We start from the raw sequence: 26,744 nt of genomic DNA, 5'->3' as shown, positions 1-26,744 counted from the left end.
CTTTGGAAGGTTAAACCAGCCTCTCGCTCCTGGGATGAACCCTTCCTGGTCTCTCTCATCCGTACACCTATACATGCATACATGAGTTCTCTAGATCTCTTGATCGTTTTGATCAATAGGATGTATGTATATATAGGTAAAAAGAGATTTATTATAACATATTGGCTTATGTGACTATAGAGGTTGAGAAGTGTGAGGTCTGCCACTGGCAAGCTGGACACAGAGGGCAGGAAGAGACTGATGGTCCCACTCAGGGGAGTTGGGCAGGAGTCGTGCCAGTGAACCTGCCTGCTCTGTTCAGGTCTCACAGGAGGGATGCCTCCCTGCCCTGACTGGGGCACCCAGCCACATGGCAACCTCACCCAGAAACAAGATTTAACTAGGCGTCTAACAGCCCACGACCTTGGCCAGCTGACACGTCCCACTGACGACCCCAGTACTATTCCCCTCTCTTCTTTCCCATCTGCAGAGTCTGTAGTAAGGTCATCTCTCTCTCCTGGATTCTGGGAATTTGTCTTCATGCCTTCCCCTCATCAGTCTTGTTTCAAGTTTAGCAATTTCATTGATCTTCTTTGAGAATCAGCTTTTGGGTTCATGGATCCCTGTACCATTCCTTCTGCGTTCTAGGTTACTGATTTCTCTGCCAATGTTTCGTTATTTTCTTTACTTTGCTTAGTTCGTATTTCATTTGTTCTTGTTTTTCTAGTTTTCTAAAGAAGAAGCTTAGGTCACGGAGTTGAAACCTTTACTCTTCCTTACTTTGGGTGTTCAGGGCTATGAACGCCCCCTGAAGAGTGTTCTAGCGGTGGCTTACCGTTTCTGCTGTGCTGCGGGATCACGTTCCTTTTGGTAGAAGTGTTCTAATTTCTGCACCGATTTCTTCTGTGATCTGTGGGTTACATATAAGTGTGCTTTCGGTTTCTCACTATTTGGGGGATTTTCTAGAGGTCTTCCTGCAATTGATTTCTAACTTGATTCTTTCTATGTGGTTCTTTCTATTTTGTAGGACTTTAACCTTTTTAAACGAGACTTGTTTTATGGCCTCAAATAGGGTCTACAGTGGTGAATATTGTGTGTCCACTTCTACACAAAGTGCACGTATCCAGTGTATCTCTTCGGGTGGCCTTCTCTACAAACACCCCTTAGGTCACAGTGGCTGACAGGTCACTGTGCTGTGCCCATCTTCTGTCTTTCTTTTCCGTCATTAACTGAGGGAGGAGTGTGGACATCGCTGACAGGCACAGGGAATTTGTCCAGTTCTCTCCGTAGTTTTATCAGTTTCCATTTCATTCTTTTGAGGCTGTTATCAGGTGCACATGTGTCAGGACTGTTACGCATTCCTGATGATTATCCTCTTTGTTACTATGACGCCACCTTTATCCTGATGACCTGTGCTCTGAAACCTACCCGGACATGGACACGGCCACTCCATCCTTTTTATTGTATCTTTTCCCATCTTTTACTTTTTACATATTTGTGCCTTTATATTTAGAACGTTTTTCTTACAGGCAGCATATAGTTGGGTCTGACCATCTTCAGCTCCTACCTAGTGTGTCTAGACCACACACATGCACTGTGATCCAGTCAGACTGAACTCTCCCACCTCGCTACTTGCTTTCTGTCTCAACTGTTCTAGGTACACGATTACAGCCAGAGATGTCAACGCCCCATCTACATAAACCACTGTACGAGTGGGTAGGAAATAACTCAGGTTACGGCACGGTTGTCCGTGCGTCCCTCTTTTTCTGCTTACTTTTCAACTAATAACTTTTGTGATTCCCTTTCACCTTCTTTGCTGGTCTAGCTCTTTGTACTGTTATTTAGTAGTCGCTCCGGGGTTTAGAGCGTGTATCTTTAACTGATCACAGTTTCCTTCAAGTGAATTATATCAATACAGTGTAAGAAATAATACTCTCTTCTCCCAACCCTGGTGCTATTATTGCATATTTTAGGTCTACGTGTTACAAACTCTGTAATATAGTGTCACTATTTCAGCTTTAAAAAGTCAATCATCTTTTAAAACTATGAAATTTCATTGTGGTAAGATTTCACTTCAGATCTACCCTCTTAGCATTCTGCTCTTTTGATTCCAAGAGTTTGATTTTTTAGAAATCTCTTATAAAAGGAATCATGCAGTATGTGTCCTTCTGTGACTGACCTATTTCTCTGAGTATAAATTTCTCCAGGTCCACCCATGCTGTCACATTTTACAGGATTTCCTTCTTTTTAAAAAAGTCAATTACCTTTTAAAGAATTTTTTTAAAAGAAAGAGTTATTTAAATGTGTGTACCTATTTATAGTTTCTGGTCCTTCTCAGTCCTCTGGGTAGACCCGCATACCCACCTGCCGTCACTTCCGTGTGCTGACAGACTCGTGTCCAGTGGTGCAGGTCAGCGGCAAACGGACCCCCCATCTCTCAGCCTGAGCATGTCTGAGCACGTTTTTACTTCCCCTTCATTTCTACAGTGTTTACTGGGCACAGAGTTCTGGGCTGACAGTTTCTCCTGCCAGCACCTTCAGAGCCGTCCCGCTGTCTTCTGGCGCACACCGCTGTCGACATGAGGCCTGCTGCCGGCCTTGTTTCTGCTCCTCGGCATGCGATGAGACTTTCCTTGTTCCTAAGATTTGCTCTTTGTAAGTGGCTGTCAGGAATTTGATTGTCATGTGCCTCAGTGCAGTCTTCTTCAGATTTCTTATTCTGCGGATCTGTTAATAAGTCTCCTGAATATGTAGGGTTTATGGTTTTTATCAAATCAGCAAAGTTTCCACTATTTTTTCTAGTATTCCTTATACTTCCCTCTCTGGGACAACTGCACAGATGGGAGGCTGCTAAAGGTGTCCCACAGCTCACTGATGCTTTTCTTTTTTTAATACACTTTATATTTTAGAGCTGTTTTTTTAATACACTTTATATTTTAGAGCTGTTTTTTAAAATCTTTTTATTGTTTCTTTTTGTCAAGTTTCTATAGTCTTTCTGACTATAGTGTCTAGTTGGCTGTTGATTATTTTTCATCTTAGACATTGACTTTTTTGTCTCTAGAAATTTGTCTTTTATTGTTTGTATCTCCACTGAACACATTTGTGTGTTCCTCTTCCTTATGAGTATATGGAGTATAGTTATAGTAATTGTTTTAATGTCCTTGTCTGCTGATTGTTAATACTAGGGTTTTTTTTTTTTTTTTGAGTTGATTTCAACTGATTGAAATTTCTTATAATGGGTTGTGTTTTTCAGTTTATTTCTGGGTACCATTGTGAATTTTACACCTCAATGGGTATATATTTTTGTATTCCTGCAACTATCCTTGACCTTTGTCGTGGGATGTGGCTGCATTACTCAGCCTGTGGTGGGGTGGCAGGCAGCGTGGGGCCAGGCTCTCCCCAATCCTCAGGCAACACCCTCTGAGGACTCTGCTTGTTACCCTGTGAATTCTCTGGCTGTGGGAACAAACCATGCCCAGCACCGTGGGGACTCAGGATTCCTCTCGGCTCGCAGGGTTTCTTTTCCGGGCTCGGGTCTTTTCCTCACCGGCATGCATTCATGAGTCCCGGGATGAAAACTCAAGGGGGCCTGTGCAGACCCCGAGAGTTCTCTCTTTCCTGTGCTCTCCTCCAGCTGTCGCACCTTGTCCTTGCACTGCCAGGGGTGTCTGCTCAATTCGGTAGACCATGGGCCTCCCCTTTCTGCTTCCTGGCCTGGGAACTCTGAAAATGGTAAGCTGGGGCAAGCACAGAGGCCACCTTGTGTGCTTCCACTCTCAGCAATCACTGCCCTATGGTATCTGATGTATGAATGTCTGAAACTGTTGTGCCATGTGTTTTGTCTGATTTTAAATTATTTAAGGTAGGAAGGTAAATTCAGTCTCTGTAATTCCATCTCGGTTGATGTGTGGAATGTCCTCGAGTTTATGTGCAACCTAGCTAATTCGTAAGAAGGTAATGTTCTGCATTTAAAAATATGAAGATTCAGCTAATCAGGAATGTGGTCCACACAAACAGTAACACTTCCCCACCTCACATCTCCCATTCAGGATCACAAACCCTCCTTGAGATCAGGCCATGGAGCGGAACAGGAAGTGAGGTGATGGAGAGTTTGCAGAGGACACTGTCTGTTCCAATGAGGACCTCTTTCTACTTTTAGATCAGGTAAGAAATAAAGATGATTTTAACAGAAACTTTTTTTCCCTTCCTTCATAGAATTTTTTTGCGAATATGTAGGCATTTCAAAGCTCCCATTACTGCATTTTTTGAGAGGAGCTATAAAATGGTAAAAGAGTTTCTAAATATTAGACGTAATTAGAAATTTGTATTTATTATAAATTTAAACATGTTCAAAAAAGCAAATTCCAATAGCACAGAACTGCAGATTAAAACCTCCCACAGACATGGAGAATTCTACTCATTACTGGAAACACAATGATAAATAAAACCACTTGTTTTACTCATAATAATACATGGAACAGCACATAACAGGCATTATGTTACTATTTATAGAGCAACTGAATTGCAGCAGTAAAAAATACCTACCTTTGTAATGGTCATAAAGATTACAAATGTTAACAACTTGGTGGATGTATATTGGTCCAGACATTTTCTATGCAGTATGTAATCACATAAATGTGCCTGAATGTACACAAAAAGCATGTAATTTTAAACTAAAATGAGAAGTTCAGGGGCGCCTGGGTGGCACGGCGGTTAAGCGCCTGCCTTCGGCTCAGGGCGTGATCCCGGCGTTATGGGATCGAGCCCCACATCAGACTCCTCCGCTAGGAGCCTGCTTCTTCCTCTCCCACTGCCCTGCTTGTGTTCCCTCTCTCACTGGCTGTCTCTATCTCTGTCGAATAAATAAATAAAATCTTTAAAAAAATAAAATAAAATAAAATAAAATGAGAAGTTCATACAAACAGATCCGTATCTTGGTCTTCCCCACTTACTCTATGGTGGCCATCTTAGTTCTATGTATCGTTGTACATAAACTTTACACTAAATCCGTAGTATGAATATCTTAGTTTCACTTGAGCTGTGATCTTGGGTTACTTGTGAACTACACTGCCCTAACACTCCAGCCAATTGAGAGCTAATATATTATCTATTTAAATATTTCAAAGTCATCAAAGCAATACCTTGATGGTGGACTGTCCATTGCTTCTGGTGTCTTGTGCACGGTTCCAATTCCCTGTCACTTGGGGAGACTGTAAAATGATTTCTTCTGGAAACAACACTTTTAAAACAAAGTAAAATGGTAAATATTACTGAAACACTTAAAAAAGATGAATAGAGGCAACCTAAGTCATTCACATCTCTGCCTTCCTTTCCCTTCTGACTTCTGTATGTGGTCCTGCGGCTACCGCAGAACACCAGTACTGTGCATAGGTCATAATGAAGCCGTCCGCCTCTCTGGAGCTACAAAAGTGAATTCGACTAAAAGGGAAAAGCACAGTGCAATGACTTCATTTTCAATACTTTAAGCATGCTATTTTTATACAGTTGAAATAGTAAGAAAATACCGAAACATGCCAATGGGGAAAAAACTTTGGACTGGATAGTTTTACTTGTAACATATGACTGAAGAGACTGTGTTTTACACCAAATTTTACACGAAGCTTATAAAAATACTCTGGGAAGAAGTAACACTACTTTTCCACAAAAAGAATACCTTTAACACCTAAGTGGATGACATGTTCAAGTGCAAAGTGACACCGTCTGCTTGTGGTCCTGCCAGAGAGAAAACAATGTGAAGTAATTCACCGCCAGTTTAGAAATATTAAGTCTAGCACTGGTCACGGAAACCTGATGATTACATAACCTGAGCCAACCTGCTAATGTGACCTTCACAAAATACTTATATAGGAGCCATATTAGAGTCAGAGCTCTCGATGCTCTCACAGGCCCCGCCGGGGAGTCTGGAACACCCAGGGCTCACTTCACAGGGTGTGTCTATACACAACATTAGGAGTTTTACAGAAAAACTTTAAACAGAAACATCCCATGTAATAGGACAGCAGGGACTCTTTCCTTTCTGGGAATATTTCTCTTTTAAATATATAAAGAGCACAACTAGGAAAAAAAAGAAATACAGCCTCTGAAGTATTAGGGAATATTAACACTACTACATCAACAGCAAAGTAATTTTGATTGTAAAGATTCAAACTTTTGAAATTCATAACTGTTAAAAGATAAACTGAGGCCTATTAATAATTTTAAGAGTTTGGGCAAAAACTGATTCCACCAGGCAGCACTCAGCCAGCAGGTGTACAAAATAAAGGACTTCGACAGCCAGAAGGGAGCGGGTGCAAGGAAATTATCCCGGGCAAAATAGGCTTGGTTATCGCAAGCCCCCTTCCTTCAGGGGCAGGCAGGCATCTGCCAGGCTGCACACCTCACAGTCCTGACCAGACAGTTCCTGGGTGACTGGCTTAAGATTCTGTTTCAGGGGAGACAAAACTGTAAGTCCCTCCAGGTTTGGTGACATGGGGATTCACATAAGCACCTGTTGCGGGCCTGCTGTTTTGTTTCTTTTTTTTTTTTTTAAAGATTTTATTTATTCATTCGACAGAGATAGAGACAGCCAGCGAGAGAGGGAACACAAGCAGGGGGAGTGGGAGAGGAAGAAGCAGGCTCCCAGCGGAGGAGCCCGAACGTGGGGCTCGATCCCACAACGCCAGGATCACGCCCTGAGCCGAAGGCAGACGCTTAACCGCTGTGCCACCCAGGCGCCCCGTGCTGTTTTGTTTCTTAACACAATGAAAAGAATTAAAAATGTAAAGTAAAACCTCATCTTCAATGCAACAAGATGACCGAAGCCCCAAAGTGCGAGTGAGGATGGATGTCTGTTTGATAAAGAGCATCTGGCCTCAAACAAGCACAGGTGCGAGCTCAGCTTCCACACTGACTCAGAATTTGGGCCACATGCACATTTCTGGAAAACTCAGACTTGGGAGCCCGAAGACCAAATGACTGTTTCTCACCTGAACTTTGAGGTGCAGAGCAGATGCCGAGAGGTCATCAGGACCCATTTGCATGGCACGGAGTTGCGGGGGAGGGGAGGGCATGTGAAGCTAGAAAAACTGAGTGCACAAGCCCAACCCTCAGAGACCTTCCCCTTAAGGGTCCCAGGCACGAAGGCTTCTGGTGGCCCCACTCCGTTCCTCCAACATAATCTTTGGCAAATAGTTGCCTGGGATACAACAAATTCCATCCAAGATGAATAACAACCAGAACAGCTCTTAGAGCAGGAAGAAACTGAGGAAGGACTAAACACCTGTCCCCTTCCAGTAGGAGGCTTTCCAACCTCTGTGCCTGGATGACACAGGCCATCTCACCTCTTCCGGGGGGAAGGAAAAAAGGTTTCAAAATCTTTTAAAATGCACAGGGGCGCCTGGGTGGCTCAGCTGGTTAAGCATCAACCCTTGATTTTGGCTTATGTCATGATCTCAAGGTCATGAGATCCAGCCCTGCGTCAGGCTCTGCACTGGGTGAGGAGTCTGCTTGAGATTCTCTCTCCTTCTCCCTCTGCCCTCCCCCCTGCTCTCTCTCTCTAATAGAAATAAATCTTAAAAAGAAATATTTTAAAAGGCAAAACAAAGACTGGGACATAGGCCAAGCTAACAAGATAACTGTGTCATCCTGCAGATCACTGCCTACTTACCAGTAGCATGAAAAACAGGAATAGAATAGTACTCAACAAATCCCAGAAGCCCATTAAAGAAGGAATTCACCAAGATAAAAATAACATTATGTTTTTCATTCTAGACATACAAGAAAAGTTTGATCTGAAGTTATCCAGTGGAAACACTCCATCTTACAAACAGGCTGAAGATGATAATGATCTCAAGAAATGCCAAAAAGGCAATGAGTCTAATAGTTTAAAACAGAAGTTAATGAATAATTTCCTGATTTGATTAATCTAAAGAGCAGCAAGACACTGAACGGTAAAATCCCAGTGGTATTTGCACTAACATATGGAACATGGAAAACCATGAGGGAAGAAAAATAAAACAGACGGAGTGGGAGCAAATACCAGACAAGAATTCCAAAGGAGGACAAAGACTTAAAGGAAAAGAATGAAGAAAACATTCCTAAGTAGAAACTACTGTTGAAGAAGAGATTCCAAGCTGCAAAGATGACAATTCTCCCCACTTTCACATCTCTGTAGAGAGAAGAAAGAATATTTTTTTATTTATTTAAGATTTCATTTATTTATTTGACAGAAAGATAACCAGCGAGAGAGGGAACACAAGCAGGGGGAGTGGGAGAGGAAGCAGCAGGCTCCCAGCGGAGCAGGGAACCTGATGCAGGACTCGATTCCAGGACCCTGGGATCACGCCCTGGGCCGAAGGCAGACGCTTAACAACTGAGCCACCCAGGCGCCCCAAGAAAGAATATTTATTGCTTCACTATTTCTAACAGTGAACACCCAAGAACCAGACAGCACGCACCCAGCACCAAACACTAAAATCACAAAGGAAGAAAGGTCTCAGATCAGTGACCTCGACTTCCACCATAGGAACTAGATAAGGAGGAGCAAATGGAACCCAAAGTGAGCAGAAGAGAGGAAATCACGGAGACCAGAGCAGAAACAAACGAAATAAAAACCAGACACTAGAAAATATGAATGAAGTGAAAAGTTGATTCCCTCGTGAGGCTGAGCTGATAAACCTGTAGCCAGACTGATAAGGAGAAGAGAAAGTACGTATTCCTGCTGTCGGAAGTGAGAGGGTGACATCGGTTCAGATCCAACAAGCACTACTACTAAGGAAATAATATGATGATTCTATGCAAACAGATGATAACTTGGATGAAACACACAAATTCCTTAAAAGATGCACACTACTGAAGCTCACTGCACACAAAACAGATGATCTTAATGCTGACTGATTTATTAAAGAAGTCAAATTTGCAGTAAATTACCCCCCAAAAATGGAGGAGGAGGTGATGCTTTTTAACTTATTGTCAGGCCAGCATCGCCCTGACAACAAAATCAGACAAAAGATAATTTCAAGAAACTATAGACCAATACAACTCATGAACACAGATGCAAAAATTAATAAAATTGTAGCAAATCAGATCTAACAATATATAAAAGGAAATTACGTTATGGACAAGTGGGGCTTTGCATCCGAGGATACCGAGTTGATCTTGATGTGGGGAACAAAGGCAGAAGGAAATGTAGATAAAAGTAAATGTCCTTAGAACCCGCAGCCCGTTGACAAATACTCAAATACTCGAGGCAGGCAGAATACAACATGCCTCCAGGAAGCTCCCTGCTGTCTTCACATTAATGCTTCGTTGGAGGGAAAAACAAACGGAGCCTGACAACAGCCTGGCCTCCAGGATCCTGTGAGTTTTCTTTAGCAGATGAAAGTCCTTTTGGAAACTTCCTGTGTCTTCACCTTCCCCAACTCCACAGTGTATAATCAATTGCTCCTCATAATCCCAGGCAGCAGCCCTTTCTCCCAGGGGTCTTGTCCCTGTGCTTTAATAAAACCCCCTTTTTGCACCAAAGACGTCTCAAGATTTCTTTCTTGGTGCCGTTGGCTTTGAACCCCACCACTTCAAACCACATCAATCTTACATTAGAAAGCCAATCAGTGTAACTGACTATCTTAATAGACTAAACAAGGAAAACCACAGGATCACCTCGATACAGAAAAAGCATCTGACAAATCCCACACCCAGTCTTGACAGAACACTCGAAGCACACCTGGAGTCCATGTCCTCAACCTGGAGGGGCTGGACACACACCACCTCCGTACAGCTCACACTGTGCTTAATGGTTCAAGACTGAATGAATGCTAACCCTCAGGTTGGGAACAAGCTCACGTCTGTGAAATGCTATTTTGGCCAGCACAGTCAGGCAAGGAAAAACAAACAAAATGCATCCAGATAAGAAAGGAAGCAGTGCTGCTCTTTATTTGAACATAAAGGTTGTACATGTAGAAAATCCTGTGTAACCTGTAAAAAGCTACTGGAACTGTGAAGTGCGTTTAACGAGCTCTCAGGGTACTAGATTAACATATACAAATAAATGGCTTTCACAAATGTTAGTTAGAAGCAATTGGAAGGGCGCCTGGGTGGCGCAGTTGTTAAGCGTCTGCCTTCTGCTCAGGGCGTGTTCCCAGAGTCCTGGGATCGAGCCCCACATCAAGCCCCACATCGAGCCCCACATCGGGCTCCCTGCTCTGCTGGGAGCCTGCTTCTTCCTCTCCCACTCCCCCTGCTTGTGTTCCCTCTCTCGCTGGCTTGTCTCTCTCTCTGTCAAATACATAAATAAATAAAATCTTAAAAAAAAAAGAAGCAACTGGAAATTTAAGTTAAGATTACGTTTACAACAGCATTAGATTTTTTTAAGAGTCAGACCAATCTGACAGAAGACACGCAAAACATATAGAGTGAACTATACAGGCACTGCTAAAAGAAATGACAGACAGACCTAACTAGATGGAGAGAGGTACCATTTTCAAGCGTTGGGAGACTCAATATTAAGGTGTCAATTCTTCCTTAAATGAACCTAAAAATTTAATGTAATCCCAATCAAAACCTCAATGGGTTTTTCGTAAAAACGGACAAGCTGAATTTTAAAATCCATACAGGAATACCAAAGACCCAGAAGAGCCACACCAACTCTGCAAACAGTGGACAAAGAGGAGGTCTTAATGTCACCTGATTTCAAGACTCATCATCAACAAAGAATATGTATGGATGGGAAATAAGCACAGGAATACCACTCATTAAGGAAATACAGACGAAAACCACAGTGAGACACCACCTCACATCTGTTACAACGATTAAAATTAAAAGGATTGTGAGCCTGCAGGGCAACGGGACCCTCATCCAAACTGCTGGAAATGCAAAGGGTACGGCTGCTTTGGGAAAGAGCTTGGAACTTTCTTGAAGTTATATGCACCCTCACCATAGGACCGAGCCATCACACTGCTCTGCATTTACCCAAGAGAAATGAACACGTGTCCCTACGAAAACTTGTACATGGACCGTTCACAGCAGTTCTCTTTGTAATACCCAAAATATGGAAAAAAACCAATGTCTATCCACAGGGGACTGGGTAGATGAACTGTGGTAGATTCTTGCAACAAAATACTATTCAGCCATAAAAAGGAAGAACATGGGAATCACTGTTACACAACTGAAATTAACGTAACACTGTGTGTCAAATATAATTCAATAAAAAAGGCAATGAAATCATGCACAGTGAGGTTGAATCTCAAAATAATTATGCTAAGTCAAAGAGAGATGCCAGGCAAAAAACACAAGTCTTGTATATTTCCATTTATGCAAGATTTTACAAAATGTCAACTAACCTATAGCAACAGAGAGCACTGCTCTGGGCCTGAGGGGTGGGGAAGGAAGGAAGCATCTGTGGTGGCAGAAACTCTCCTCTTGACTGTGGAGCTGGTTTCACAGGATAGATGTACACCCAAGTTCTCAAACTGTATACTTTAATAAGACACAGTTTGCCTACATTCTATCTCAGTAGACCTGTTTTTTGTTTTTTTTTTTTTTAAAGGGAAAATACCTACAGGAAGTAAGCAGGTAACACGAGAAAGTGCAGCTCTCTGTCCTCAGCTCCATCAGCCTGCTGCACTGCGGGCCTGTCCCTTCTTCCAATGGTTCAAAACAAGTGGGGAATACAGATTATTTTTTAAAATGGGAAATCTCCTGGTTTTGCATAACTTAATGCAAACAACCTAAAAACTTATGCAGGGCAAGCAAAGCCTCTCAGCGTCAAATGTGGCAGCCCGCCGCTCCCACACCCTGGCCTCTCATCTCTCCCACACTCCTCCTGGCCGCCTACATGCTTGCTCCAGACCTGGGCCCAGCATCTGAGGTCACTGAACCCAACATCCTCCCTCCACCTCGTCACCCTGCCTTTCCAACAGCCCCTCACTGCTGGTCCCCTTTTTGTCCTGGGCACTGTCTCTCTGGCTCGACCCCGTAGCCTGTCATGCCCATCGTCGGTCCACTCCTGCACCACCCTCATCCCACGCTTCCTCTCTGCTCGCCCCATCCCCCAAACTCCTCCTCCTCTTTGACTTGGGCTTGCCGCATCAGAAATGTTCAAATACAAATCAGCTCTCACCTCTTTCGTCCGACCACCTTGAGGGAGGATGCTACCCTCCGCTAAGGACTCCTGCCCCACCTGGCCAGACCCACCTCCTCCCACATGCACTTCCTTGCCCCAGTCACCCCTGCCATCACAGGGGCTCCACTGAGCTAGTTTCTCTCATTTCGAATAGCAAAAACGGCCCCCTCCTGGACCTCACCTCGCTCTTCATCCTGCCTGCCCAGCTTCCATGGCCAAACAACAGCTTCTCCCCACTGACCCACAACCCATTCACACTCAACACACTTTGATCTGGTGGCAGCCCCAACACCCAAGCATTTCTTAAACAAAACTAAACATTCCTGATCAATCTTAAAATTAGCACCTAATGATTCCTAAAAGACGCTCTACAGAAGGCGAAACAACAAGCAAAAGACCTAGAGAAGTTACAGAAGTTATGTGTAGCATGCCTCTCGAAGAACAGTCTGGCACAAAGAATCAGAAAAGACTCCTACAAATAACAAAACTCAAATCATTCAGCAAAAGACATGAGCCAGCATTTCACATGTGAAAAAATTTTATGGCCATCAAACATGGATACTGTTACCCTTATAATGCAGTCAGAGAAATCCATGTCCAGACCATACGGAGGTAGGTCACGTATCTACCAAGTCGGCATGAATTTAGAAGTTCAACAAAACAAGGCTCTGGGGTGGTGTGGATCAACAGATTGTTACAGACATTGGTACTGGGGTCTCTGATGCCACTGTGGGCAAAGCCACAGTTGTACTCTTGCATGTGCAGCCAAGAGAACGTGAGCATTTGTGCACAAGGAGGGAGCAGGTGCTCACAGCAGTGTCTTCAGGGTAGAGACAGGCTGAATGGCCACCTGCAGAACAGGGAGTGTAGCGGACTCACCCTGGGGCCCACTGGGCAGTGGGGAAGACACTGAACAGTGATGTGCAGCATGGAGAATCTTAGGAACAGGTCAGTGAAAACCTCCTGGAAACCAGAGACTGACAGCTCAAAACAAAACCAAAAAATACATTTCTGTGTGTGTATGTGTACAAAGACACACAACTGTTTTTTTGTGTTTTTTTTTTTTAAAGCGAGGGACAAATACAAAATCCCAGTTAATGGCAGGGGGCATAGTGCATGAAAGGGAGGGAATGGCAGGTTAGCAGGGCCACCTCCCCATGCTCAAAATGTGATAAATGACAAGATCTCCGTGTACTTAAGGTCCATTAAAGAATCAACAGACAGCAAATGTTTGCAACTTTGTTGTCTTTTTTTTTTTAAATGCCAGGGACAAATTTGTCAGCCTGGTTTTTCTCCTTTTTTTTTTTTTTTTTAAAGATTTTATTTTTTTTTNTTGACAGAGATAGAGACAGCCAGCGAGAGAGGGAACACAAGCAGGGGGAGTGGGAGAGGAAGAAGCAGGCTCCCAGCAGAGGAGCCTGATGTGGGGCTCGATCCCACAATGCCGGGATCACGCCCTCAGCCGAAGGCAGACGCTTAACGACTGTGCCACCCAGGTGCCCCGCAACTTTGTTGTCTTAAAACCTGTCTGAGTGACCCATGAACACGGACACTGCCACGCTGCATCTCCTACACTAGCACTGGGATGTACAGGGACGTGGGGGAGGCCTGCTACCCACCAGGAATGAAGACACATTTGTAGGGGAGACACTGAGAGCATTACCTGTTATATGTGAATTCCACATCCATAGGTTCAAAGTTATATGCTTGCTCAAATTCCGGGTTAAGTTTAAGAGTTACATCTTCTTCATGAATCTAAAAAGGAAACAAAACAATTTAATTCCCACACTTCACAGTTGATTTGCTAGGACAATCTTCATCTTTATCTAGGAATATGTCATGAAACACTTAACAGATTGGAGCTAAAATTTGGTTTCCTTGTGAAACTGGTCAGGAGGATTAAATCATGGTGTTGTCACATTGTCCACACAGGAGGACCTGGCCCCTGGAGGCCCCTGTGCCAGCTCACTTACTGAGCTCCTCCCTGGCCATACTCCAGAGATCTGGGCTCTCTGGAAACAAAGTGACAGCACAGGCCATGGCCTTGGAAGGAAGGAGACAAGCCCACAATGACGCAGCGAGGAGTGCCTGCCACGACAGCGCCTCCACAAAGAGGTCATTGCGAGGACTCCCCTTCCAGCAGAACAGGCGACTAGACGTCCTGGGACCCTCCAGCCACAGCTAGGGCCTGCATAAACGCGTTCCTGGACAGGCGGGACAGAGAGGAAATTTCTAAGGAAGCGCGGGAGAAAAACAGAAGGAAAGAAAGCCCCATGTTAGGGGCGCCTGGGTGGCTCAGTCGTTAGGCGTCTGCCTTTGGCTCAGGGCGTGATCCTAGGGTCCTGGGATCCAGCCCCGCATCAGGCTCCCTGCTCTGCTGGGAGCCTGCTTCTTACTCTCCCACTCCCCCTGCTTGGGTTCCCTCTCTCGCTGTCAAATACATAAATAAAATCTTTAAAAAAAAAAAGCAAGCAAGCAAGCAAGCTCCACGTTGAGAAGGAGCGCAAAGGGAGTAAGTGGTGCTAGGTGGTGTGGGGTTCCCAAGGGCCAGGAGACCTGAGCCAGCTGGTGGGAACAGAGACACTGGGGTTGCCCTGTTGGTGGGGCCCCTGCTTGCAGCAGAAGCTGCCACAGTGCCCTTAAAGGAAGAGCAAGCCCAGCACAGGTCCCCAGGTTTCCCAGGGACCAAGACTAGCGAAAATGAACCTGTAGTTAAAGACCACTGATTAAAGCACCCAAGGAAGCAAATCACCAAGAATGAGGGTCAGCACAGCCATCCACAGAGCTGGGGCCCAAGGACATCACATACTGCCACTGTCATTTCCACAAACTTGAAAAACTATGTATGAAATATTTTAAAACCCCAGAAAGAAAAAGATAAGCAGGCCAATATAAAAAACAACAGGGCAGCTTTCATGAATCAAGCAGAGCATGTGGAGACAAAAACCATGCTGAGATAAACTGAGTGGGAAGAGAGGAAGCAACGAAGTCTGTTTCCAGGCACGTGCTCCTGGTGACAAGAAGGCCCCTCCACGGAGGTGGCCATGGTGGCAGGGGTCCGTGCTGGGCCCAGCCCTGGGAGCCTTCTTCCCCACGGCCCCCAGATGCGCATGAGTGCACAATCTGCCAGCAGCAGTGGCCCCACTGGCACACTCACCCCCCCACTGGATGTCAGGTTGACAACACTGGGCCGCTGGCCCGCCTGTCATGGAGACACCATTTGACATCAATGGAATAACTGCTCATCCTGGATGTGTGTCTTCTGCCCATCACACCATCTGCGGGGCTCTCCTGAGGGCCTTCTGTACCATCATGTTATGTGTGTTTGGCCACTGCACTGGCCAAAAATTAAACTATAGAGAATCAAGAAAGGCAAAGGGCTGAGACCTGTAGAATTTACTAAGTCGACCATGAATTCCATCACTTGGAAGCAGCTGACTTTATGGAATATCCCACCAAAGGATCAGTGGGGTGCTTGTAGCTTCTGTCTGGATTTGTCAGCCTATGGTGCTCGTAGTATATCTACTAAAATAGGATTTGTCTGCATATGATGCTGACCACCCCCCAGCCAGGGTTCAGGAACCAACGAGACCTCACACCTGTCATCTCTGGCACTACTGCTTCTGAGGTTTTCGTCCCCGGGGCATCTCCCCTGAGGGGCACAACTGGACCTATCCTTTGGAAGCTAAGACAGTCCTCTGGCCATGATGGGCGTCTCAGACCTCTTGGTCAACAGCTGAAGTGCATTAAAGGTGGTGGAGTTGACGGGCCCTCCAGCTCAGGAGAAGTGGCTGCCACATCACTGGGGAGAGGCAGTGGGAACGGCAGGTGGCGCATCAAGGTTCGGTTCCCTCCCCAGTCAACCTAGCACTGGTTTCACGATCAGCCGCACTGGTAAGGGCTGACGCCCTGTATTTTGGTGCAAGGTACAGCAAACATGGCCGTAGAGGCCAGACGTCACCCCCCTTTGAATCCTTACCAGACCCTTGTAGTTCTTATAACCCGCTCCCGCCCCCCAACCCGGGGCAGGGCTTTGACATTTCCTCAGTTGGTTTTCAGCATCAGGCAGGAGTGGGCGTCATCCTCCCTTCACACAGACATGGCAGGGCTCCGCGCAGGGTGGGAGTAGAGCCCAGCCGAAGAATCACAGAAGCATGGGGCGCACCAGGAGGGAGGGAGAGAAGTCAGCAAAACTTCTCCAGAAAAGCATTTAAAACTGTAAACTTTTAAATGTATTTTTCCTTCTGTGGCTCTCTCTTCTGGAATATGTTCAGAATGCCCAAATTTGACTAAATGCTAACATCACGACTTACACGTGATAAAAGGTAAATATGGCTTACGTGACTGAAAATTAAAGCGCTTTTTTAGCTATTAAGTTCTCTTTATACACCAAATTTATTTAAATATTCACTTTATCTTGGATTTTCTGAAATTCTATCAAAGGCTGAAGGAGTGCCCCCGCCCTCACCTCAATCACGTAGCTGATGTACTCGATGACGTGTCCATTGTACTCTTGAGTTTTTAAAATCAGCTTATCACCTAGTTAAAAAACACAGAACCACATGTAAAACTATAAAATCCCCAAATTTTGCTATTGTACCCTAAAATCAAACACTTTGAGAAAGTGAAATAAACAAACATCACTGGGATGAGCTGCTTGGAACCAGCACCAGTGTGACTGGAGCGAGGTGCTGGGTGCACTGGAAGTGTTGACCAAGAGTCACAGAAAATTCTGACCCAAAGCAAAGGAAATGAGACGATGTGATTGCAGGGTGCCAATGAAAACCCTCTTCCCCTGATGGGGGTTCAGTGTCTGCTGGTCTCTCTAGTAAAATGTGGCACATAACAAACCCACCTGCGTACAGAGAAGGCCTACTTTCAGCCAATCCCGGGACCTCCAGAACCAGCAGGTCACCGTTTCTCTTCAAGGTGACCCCACTCATGTTATACTCTTTCAGTTCTATTTCCGCATGAATCTCCTCAAGCCAGAGCAAAGTCGAAAACTTTTCCTTGTAGTTCGACATGTTCAAAAGCTGAAAAAAACCCAGCAAGTGAGTGAGAGCGGGGTCACACACCCAATACCCCGTGGTCCAGGACAGCGGCAGCTCTGGTGATGCTCGGTCCAAGCTGCTGGAACTCAGCCAACAGGGAGATACCGGCTTTCCAACATGGACCCTGCAGTTGGGGAGACTACCTCAGGAAGCCCTGCAACTGCCCCGTCTGCCACCTAGACATTTTCCAGGCCCCGGGGCAGAACGTCCAGGGTAGCAGTATGGTCTCTGCATTGTGGAGATGTGGCTGGGGGGGCAGAGTGCCAGGAAGAGACAGCAGCAGAGAGAGAGGTCTGGAGAGCTGCAAGGGGTGCCCTCCGAGCTGTCCTCTGAGCACTGGTCAGCGCATGAGTGTAAGAAACCGTGTCAGGCTGGGACGCCCCCCGATGGTGTAAGAGCAGGTTCCTCAGCCCTGGCCTGTACTAATACCTGGGCTGTACTAGTCTCGGGCGGGGGGCGGGGTGCTGTCCTGCGCATTGTAGGGTATTTACCAGCATTCCTGGCCCCTACCCACTTGTTGATACTAGCACCCCCAGCCATGACAACCAACTATGTCTCCTGGGAGGGGAACTGTCACCTGCTGGGAACCACTGGATTAGAGGGAGTGATTCCTAGAGCTCACACAGGGCCGAGAACAGTGTGAGACCCACCAGCCCAAATGGAAAGGCTGGTAATAGACGAGACACTGGACAGAGTATTCGGAAGGGTATTAGCCCTAAATCAAACGCCATTCTGGTCCCACCTAACAAAGCCTTAAAGCCAGGCTTGAAAGTATCCGACTGTTTCAAAGTTACTTAATTGCATCCCAGAACAAACCTTAGAATATTTTCAGCAACAGAAAAATACCCCATCAGCCAACAAGGTAAAATCCAGAATGTCTGGCATCCAAACAAAGACTACCAGACTTAGGAAGAAACAGAAACTACAACACCTAATGGGGAGGAAGACCCCTCAAGGGAACGAGAACCTGCAGACGAGCACACTGAAACAGCCGTTACTCAAAGAGCAGGAAGACTGGGCATGTGAAGCAGAGACACAGAAGACATGAGAAGACTGCGCTGAACTAGCAGAGATGGTAACTACCACGTTGACACTGAAATACACCAAATGTGATAACACGCTGCCAAAGAAAACGCTAGTGGCCACAGGAACCTTCCAAAACGCAGTGCAGCGGAAAGCACTGAAGAAAAGCCAGCAGAGTGGCCGTGAACTGTGGGGTGGCTCCAAGTGGCCAATGCAGGAGGAACGGGAGTCTGAGAAAGAGGCTCGGTGGGAAGAGCCTCTGAAGACGGAGTGGCTGGCAATTACCCAAATTTGAGGAAAACTGAGGAAATTGAGGAAAACACATATCCAAGAAGCTCAAAGAACCCCACGCCAAGAAATGAGAAGCAAACTATACTAAAGCAAATTATAAATTAAATTTGTTTAGAAATAGTAATAAGGAGAAAAACTTAAAAGCTGCTAGAGAAAAACACACATTATATGCAGAAGAACAAAAGCTAAAAGGAAAGACGTTTCCCTGAAAACACGGTGAGGAGGAAGACGGCGGGGCAGCAGCTTTAAAGCTCCAGCCTAGAATTCAAGACCCAGCCGACGTATCTTTCAGAAACGGACGTGAGCTACTTCCCCAGACATACAAGAGCTGAAAGAACCGATCACTCGCAGAGGCACCACAGCACAGAGGCTCACGCTGTCCAGCCGCAGGGGGCCCACAGGAGTCTGGGTCCACACGAAGGAGTGAAGGGCACCGAGGGTGCAAACTACGTGGTGTCAAAAAGGCTTAGCTTTTAAAATGCCTTTAAGAGATAACGGATTCCGTAAACGTAAAGCAAAAATGGTAAAATGCAGCATGGAGTTCAAAACACATATAAGCCAAATTTATGACATTGGCAGAAAATCCAAGGAGAAAGAACTGGACGGCGCCACGGTGGATGTCTCGCTCCTTGGGACGTGTTGAGCACCCCCTGGACTGTGCTGCCCAAACACCACTCTCCACATGCGCCTACTTATCTAAACTTACTTAAAATTAAAGAGGACTAAAGATCCCGTTCCCCAGTTGCACCAGCCATCTGTATACACAGATCTCCAAAGAGGGAACGAACCTCTGGTGGCAGAAAGCTGACCCTGTTAGGCCTAGGGAGGGGCCACCCAGGGCACCCAGCAATGCTGGGGGGGGGGTGAGGAGGTGTGTCCATCACCTTGACTGGGGTGATGCTGCATGCAGGGTCGGAGTGCTCCTCAAAGCGTGCACCTTCCACGGACGCAGGCCGCCGTCCATCACTTCCACCTCTGTATAAAGCAGATGAAGGGACGGCACTGTGTGCCGTGTACAGGACCAAGCAAATCATACCGGTGGAGGAACTCTGGAGCCTGCAGCCACATGGCCCTTTTTACCACCATTCCGAGCAATGTTATTATTACGGCCCAGCAGGAACGCGCTACTTTCTTGTGCCAGCACAAGGAAGGTCCCTCCCAGTGCCCAGGCTCACGGGAAGGGGAGTTACAGACAGAGACTCACACGATGCTCCTAGCCGCTGAGTTCTGCCCCAGCAACAGTCACTTGGCCTCCAGGTGCCCCCTTATATCTAAGGCCTGCTTGCTGCCATGGAACTGAGCTCAGGCATGGGACTCACGATGAATGCTGCCACTCCTTCCTAACAAGCTTCCCTGCTTCCAGTCTGCGCCTCACCCCAACACCCCTCTGCACACTGGTCTTCCCACGCTGCCAGGCCAGCGCCCAGCCAACGCAGAGCTGCAACCCACCCCACCCCTGTGTCTCAGCGTGCCACTCCCTGTATCTCCCTCCCTCTTCCAGAATGCCAGCAAGTCCTTGGGGAGGGGCTACCTCCTGCCTGTGCCCATCTAGGAGCCCAGAGCCTAGCAGACAGGAAGGGCCCCACTGCTCCTACTGGCATCTCCTCCTGTTCAAAGACAACCCTCCCCAGGTCCCCAGCTTCCCCCTAAACCTTCTTTCCTCCACATACCGCCCCGTCTCCATCTGCTCTCTCCTGCCTCACTCCCTCAGTCCACAAACAGGCTCCAGGCTGGCTCATCCTCGACAAAACCCTAACCACGTCTCCCTCTTGCTGCTGTCTGTTCTCTTCTCTCCTCATCACCTGGATGCCGCTCACCTGCTCCTCAGCCAATGGACCCCCAAGCCCCGTGGGGAGTGCCCTCCTGCACACAGGGCAGCGCTCTCCCATGGCAGCAGATGTGACACTTCCCTTGCTCCTGGACTTGGTGTCCATGTGCACATAGGCATGTGCTCCCATCAACCCTCGGCTCCTCTCTGTGCTACCCCTCCCCTGCTGGGGCCTCACCCCTTGTCTGGCGTCAGCCACCACCTGTAACAGTGGACAGGCTGGACAAGGCTTCCTCCCATGAGTTTGCCAATAACCCTCAGCACAAAGCACCATTACTGCATGGGGTGGGTGACCTGAGGGCATTCCAGGCAAAGGCAGCTCCAGCCCCTGTGTGAGGCCTGATGTCCTTGCCCTCCTCCCAACCACCGGTCTGTGTAGCTACAGGGCTTTCCCACACACATCCTGTCTTCTCAGTGGCTCAAGAGTTTTATCCCGGATGGAGGGCTGTTCAGCGGCAGGCCGCTGGCCTAGCACAGACGGGCTGGGCAGGTGGCAGAGGGCACCAGCGCAAGCAGTGTCAACAGCAATGGTCCCTATCTCTCATTAACCTGATATTCCCAGCTACCTGCGGTAAAAACAAACCAGTCTGAGGTCTGAACCCAAGCAGGGTTCATCCTGATTTCGTTGGAAAACACTTAAATGCAGTGAAAAATATTTCATATCAGATATGTTTCCTACCTCTGCGAGTAATGGCTGAAAAGTCAGAATATCAATTTTTTGTTCCACACATTTCTTAAGTCTATCTGGTATTGGATACTGTGGAAGAAAACTTGGAAGTTGTCGTCTTGAGTTCCTTAAAAAAAAAAACACAAAAAAACAAAAAAAACGCACTAGTCAAAATTCTTAATCACCCCGTGTCTCATATGAGTCATTCTCACTCAGACATCCTTTCCCTCTGCAGAAAAACTAAAGGTCCTTCAAGAACCAAAAATAAACATGAACTGCTGGCATCAGTTTGGAGTTTGTAAACTTACTTCAGCTGCTTTGGGATCCTTCCCCCCACACCAGCTCTCACGGGGCCCTCTTGTGGACACAGAGGAGAGCAGGGGCGCCATGCCCAAGACTCTCTCAAAACCCATGAGTCTGAAACCACTGTTCCTGAGCTCCCACTCCGCTAACCCTTACTGCTGCTGTGAGCCCAGAATAGTAGAGCCACTCCTGCAGGAATGCACAACACATTTGGTAAAGGCTGCTCTGTCTGGGTCCTGCCTTCCTGCTTTTCAGCTGGAGTTTCTCTGGGGAAATTCGGTTTCACCCTCAAGCTTTTGTCTTTCCCCAGAAAGTGCTGCAGGGAGGGGTCACCGAAGTCGGCCACCATCAGAATGAAGAATTTCACTGCTGCTGTGGGCAGGTCTAACACAGCACAAGAAGTGACTGGAAAGGAAACAGCGGGGGAAGAGACAGTGGGAGAGAAGCGACGTGTCACAGGGAGGTCCAGTGAACCACTGATTACACGCACCTGCACATGGTGAAGAAAGGCACTCCTCCCTCATTCTAACTCCTGCTTCCAGCTCATGCCTGAGTGCAGACACGTAGCCCTGACCCCCTTACTCCATAGTCACCTCACTTGGATATCCCTGTAGCTTAGCTCTGGGTGGGAAGGCGGCTTAGAGGGAAGTTCTGTGGCAGAAAGGTCCCTGAAGCCCCAGAGCCATCATTAGCAGCACTGGGAAGGCCCGACACCTCCCACCTGAGACATGGGTGTGTGGCAAGGGCTCTACCAAAGCACACATGTCAAGTATGTGTGGAAGCAGGGGTGCTGAGTCAGCGACAGTGAAATGTGAATTACTAACATGAACGCGACAAAGGGGACAGGATCATCACTACACACATCTGGGTAAATGGCCTGAACAGTCTTACCACATGGGCTCAAAATGTGTGCTGAGTTAACAAAACATGTCTGTTTCTAGCTTAGAATAGTTGGGAACTCAGCCTAGAAGGTGCTGGCACAAAGAGGTCCTAGAGAGACTGGCTAAGCAAACACGCACACAAAGCTGTTCCGGGCAGGGAGCAAAGACAGGGCAGGAAGCAGGTGCAGGTGCCCTGGGCTCCAGGAGGCCCAAGCCAACAGGGACAGGCACTCCAGGGCACTACCTTGACAACAGGAAACCAGAGCTCCTGTTTTAGAGACACTCCTGCACGGTGACACCGGGAAGCAGCTGATCAGGGGTCGCGGGTCTAGTTCACTCTCCTAGTTAAGTCAGATTTTAACTAGAAAGCTACTTGGTACACCACTATGTGACAACTGGGGGTTCTTAAAAGCTCCTATAATTAAAACCCAATCATTTAGGACTTTCCACTGCCTGCAGGCCATGGTCACTGCTGGCTCCCGTGTTCTAGGCTCCATCTCTAGGGCATGCCCTTCTGTGACCAGTGGCTCTTATGACTTACTGATCACTCCTGATCACCCCGTGTCAGAAAGGACATTTTTAATGCTTGTAACCACGTGAGGGCCACTATCATTTTATAAATGAGACTATGGCTCAGAGAGGCTACCAAATTGGCCCGAGGTTGCACAGCGTCTAGTAGTGCTGGCTTCAAACAATGGTCTAGCTCCAAAGCCAACCACTTAATACTCTAATACATTTTTTTCTTTAGCTTGCAAATTAATAGAAATCCATAACACCTTACCTTAAATTGTTACTGGGCAAAAATATGATTTGAAATTCAGGATTTTCCAATATTAGAAGAGAAATACCTATCACGCCAGTGAATTCTGGGCAGTACCTAAGTTAAACCTGTCAGTTCCTGCAGCTGAGGGCTGAGCTTTCTCATCACAGAATAAAGTCAGGAAATATCTTCACATCCTTACGTGTCAGATTTTCTGCAACCAAACTTAAAAAAATTCTGGGGATGTCTGGGTGGCTCAGTCGGTTAAGTGTCTGACTCTGGCTTGGGTCATGATCCCAGGGTCCTGGGATCGAGTCCCGCATCGGGTTTCCTGCTCAGCAGGGAGTCTCCCTCTCCGTCTGACTGCTGCCCCCCCTGCCTGATTTCCCTCTCCCTCTCTGACAAATAAATAAAATCTTAAAAAAAAAAATTCTGCTTTTCAGATTTCAGTTTAGTAGCTGCAGACAGAGCACGTGGACCAGTTTACCAGCCCACCTTGTCTGGGGGGTTGCTTACCAGCCACATCTTGTGGGCCCCTTGCCAATTGGTGCCTCTGGGTGCCTGTGGGGGATGCAGGACGTCTGGGCTGCCGGGAACACAAGACGTGGCAGGAGCAGCCAGGGCCGCGGCCTACTACTCTGTCCTCACACTACGGGCCCTCCTCAGAGACAGAACTGTGGAAGTCACACGAAAACACACCTCTCCCCCCAAGTATGATGACAGAAAGAGGCTCCTGCCCAGCTGCCCCCAGCTTTATCCCAGGACGCTGGCCTCTCTTCAACAACTACATGGCCCACGCGTCTCTCACACACCGCAAGCACACATTTGGATTCACGTGGTCTTTTCTGCTCACGGTACCTTTTCTGTGTGGTCACAACAACTGTAGTTTTTGTGGATGTTAACGTGGTGGAACTTTTAGACTTTTTCCAAGAAAATGGTTCTTGGATGGCTATTAGTGACTCCTCCCCACTTATGACATTGACTTCGAGAAACCGCCCGATTACAAAGTTGGAGAAGCAGAGCAGAAGGAGCTCCTTGCAGCGGCCGGAATTCCTTGAAAACACAAAAAGCAATTTAGTTTTAGTTATAAATAAGACAAGCGGATCCGACAGAATTACCCTTTGTACACATATGGAAAGATGGCTACAAAACCAGTCACCCTTAGTTTTTAATAATTCTCCTCAGAGGACAGAATGAGCTTTCTAAAATAGGAATGTCTTCCCGCAATAAAATCGGCTACCTCAGCTGTTCTGTGATTCTCAAACGTAAGAACAATAGGAAAGACTCTGTCGGTGTTCTCGAGTTTCAATCAGAATTGGGTAACGTCACCAAAAATAGACTGCTTTTGCCTTGCTTTCTGCCCAACTTCCTGCTGCTATGCGAAGGCAGGCTCTCCTGGGGCGCCACACCTTGCGCTCACCTACTGCCTTCCACGGATTTCTGTGAGGTCACATTTCAGCGATCACTCAAAGTGCTGGGACCACGCAGCTCTGACTAAAGGGCGGTTCATGGGAATGGCTGCCCTGGCTGTGACGGCTGTGGGCTTGAAGCAAGGTGGCGGTTTAACCAGAGTCGCATTTTTTAAAAAAGATTTTATTTATGTGTGAGAGAGCGAGAGCAGGAGAGAGCACACCGATGGGGGGTGGGAGAGGCAGACTCCCCCGAGCGGGGAGCCTGACTCGGGACTCGATCCCAGGACTCTGGATCATGCCTTCGACTGAAGGCAGACACTTCACCAACTGAGCCACCCAGGTGCCCCAGAGTCACGTTTTCAAAAAGATTTAGAATTAGCAACTGTAGAGGGCTGCTGAGAAAAAAGTAGCCTGCCGCACAGATGCCTGGCAGGGGGTGGGGGGCTCAGGATTACACGCAGTTCGCCCAGGAAGAGAGGCCTCAGCCCCCTGCCCTGGAGCCTGCACCCAGCCAGCTGCCCAGAGGGAGATGAGGGGCAGGAAGGCATCAGCTGAGGGAGCAGGAGAGGAGGGGAGGAGCCACGGCCTAGGGGCCGAGAGCGGACAGACTCCAATAGGCCCAAGGGTCAGAAGCCGGGGTGAGCGGATGGTGGTGGGGGGCAGCGTGTCAGGCTTGGGGAGGCAACGCTCTGGTTGGTAAACTCACTCAAGCCATTTTCTCCACCAGTGCTTTTCTTACTATTTTGTCTCATTAGAATAGTTAGGAATACTTTTATAATCTCCAACCTAGAAGCATCACTCATGAAACCTAAAAATCCAAATATACAAATGTCCCCAAAGTAAACTCACTCCCAGCCCACCAGCCACGTACTTTGCATCACATATAATCACAATCGGGGTTCTTCCACCTGGAGGGATGAGCCCTCCGGGCTCCAGCTCTGTCGCCTGCTTCCCCGGCTTCCTCTCTTCTTTGTCCCCATCTTCTCCTTCATGAGCACCGTCATCTGGGAGATGGAATTTGAATCCAGAATTAGATCAGAAGCTAAGCAGTCTCTTGACGGCGGTGGCAGGCTAGTGGAAATGCATGCACACACACAAAGCGCAGATAGTAGGTGACAAAAACATCGGTGGACAACGGGCACCATTCCCGAGTTTAGAACCTCTCATGGGAACCAGCACATTTAAAGCGCTTCTGGGTATCGGCCAAGCTATTTTTGTCTTCTGCTCAGTCCCAAAACATCAGACAAGAGCCCAGAACCAAAACAGCGCACAAAGCGCTGTACCAGCCGGAGCACGCCGGCCACTCGCCCCAGGCCCGGGCCCGGGGAGCAGTGGCCTCCCTGTCATGCAGACCCCCCTTGCGGCCGGCTGACCTAACACAGTAGAAGGACCGTCTACCTGCAGAGACCGCGTGGCTCACCACCTGGCAGGCTGCGCTTTGCTGGTAGCTATTTAGTGAGTTGATGTTTTCATCCGAAAAATTCTTCTCCTTCGCAGGAACAGGAACAAGAGACCCTACTGGGCACGTGTGGGTTTTATCCAGTGTTTGAAATCTGAATTGTTTGGCTTTATCCCAGCCAGCCAGTTTACAGCTGACCAAGTTCTGAGGAATATCGCCTTTATTCCTGGAAAAAGAAAATGAGCTGTGAACACAGACAAGATTCCTGAAGCTAAAATAATCAGCTACCATAAAACACAAAATTCAATCTTATGAGAGAAAAGTGATTGCAAATGCCTTTATGAATAGAAGTAAAAAGGATATTTTAAGGTGAAAAACTTCTAAAAGATCTCCATAAAGGAGGGGCGCCTGGGTGGCACAGCGGTTAAGCGTCTGCCTTCGGCTCAGGGTGTGATCCCGGCGTTGTGGGATCGAGCCCCACGTCAGGCTCCTCTGCTATGAGCCTGCTTCTTCCTCTCCCACTCCCCCTGCTTGTGTTCCCTCTCTCGCTGGCTGTCTCTCTCTCTGTCGAATAAATAAATAAAATCTTTAAAAAAAAAATCTCCATAAAGGAAAAGATGAACAGGCAAAATAAAGTTGGTTCCACAGAAATTTTTTGTTTTACGGGAATTCTTAAATCACGATTTAACACTCATTAACAAATTTTATTTAGGTGGCAAACTCACTNCCATAAAGGAAAAAGATGAACAGGCAAAATAAAGTTGGTTCCACAGAAATTTTTTGTTTTACGGGAATTCTTAAATCACGATTTAACACTCATTAACAAATTTTATTTAGGTGGCAAACTCACTCTATCCAGATCGCCATAGTTCTCCTTCCTCCTCCTTTCAATGTCCCAAAATCTGTCGTCCTTGTGACTTCAACGTCACCTTCGTTCTTCAGTAGAAGGGCTCCACAGGACTCATCAGCAGCTTCTTCACAGGTAGCGGGGTCCCTGCAGAGCGCCCCCAAAGAACGGCATCATGGTGGCAG

At 47.1% G+C, this 26,744-nt stretch overlaps 1 protein-coding gene across 1 annotated transcript in view; it reads right to left on the bottom strand.

Annotated features, from left to right (window-relative positions):
• Positions 1-26,744, bottom strand: part of MOV10L1 (Mov10 like RISC complex RNA helicase 1) — a 70,772-nt gene that overhangs the window by 21,620 nt on the left and 22,408 nt on the right. The window contains exons 8-17 of the mRNA XM_034643699.1: positions 26,563-26,706; positions 25,712-25,938; positions 25,185-25,317; positions 23,760-23,954; positions 20,970-21,084; positions 16,953-17,130; positions 16,566-16,636; positions 13,761-13,852; positions 5,654-5,712; positions 5,121-5,218 (exon numbers count right to left, since the gene is read on the bottom strand). Coding sequence (XP_034499590.1) covers positions 5,121-5,218; positions 5,654-5,712; positions 13,761-13,852; positions 16,566-16,636; positions 16,953-17,130; positions 20,970-21,084; positions 23,760-23,954; positions 25,185-25,317; positions 25,712-25,938; positions 26,563-26,706 — 1,312 coding nt within the window. The remainder of the gene's footprint in view (positions 1-5,120; positions 5,219-5,653; positions 5,713-13,760; positions 13,853-16,565; positions 16,637-16,952; positions 17,131-20,969; positions 21,085-23,759; positions 23,955-25,184; positions 25,318-25,711; positions 25,939-26,562; positions 26,707-26,744) is intronic.

The sequence above is a fragment of the Ailuropoda melanoleuca genome, chromosome 15 (genome assembly GCF_002007445.2).
Source record: "Ailuropoda melanoleuca isolate Jingjing chromosome 15, ASM200744v2, whole genome shotgun sequence".
NCBI lineage: Eukaryota > Metazoa > Chordata > Mammalia > Carnivora > Ursidae > Ailuropoda > Ailuropoda melanoleuca.
Note: the sequence above shows the minus strand (reverse complement) of the source record. Positions and strands in the feature narration are given on the sequence as shown.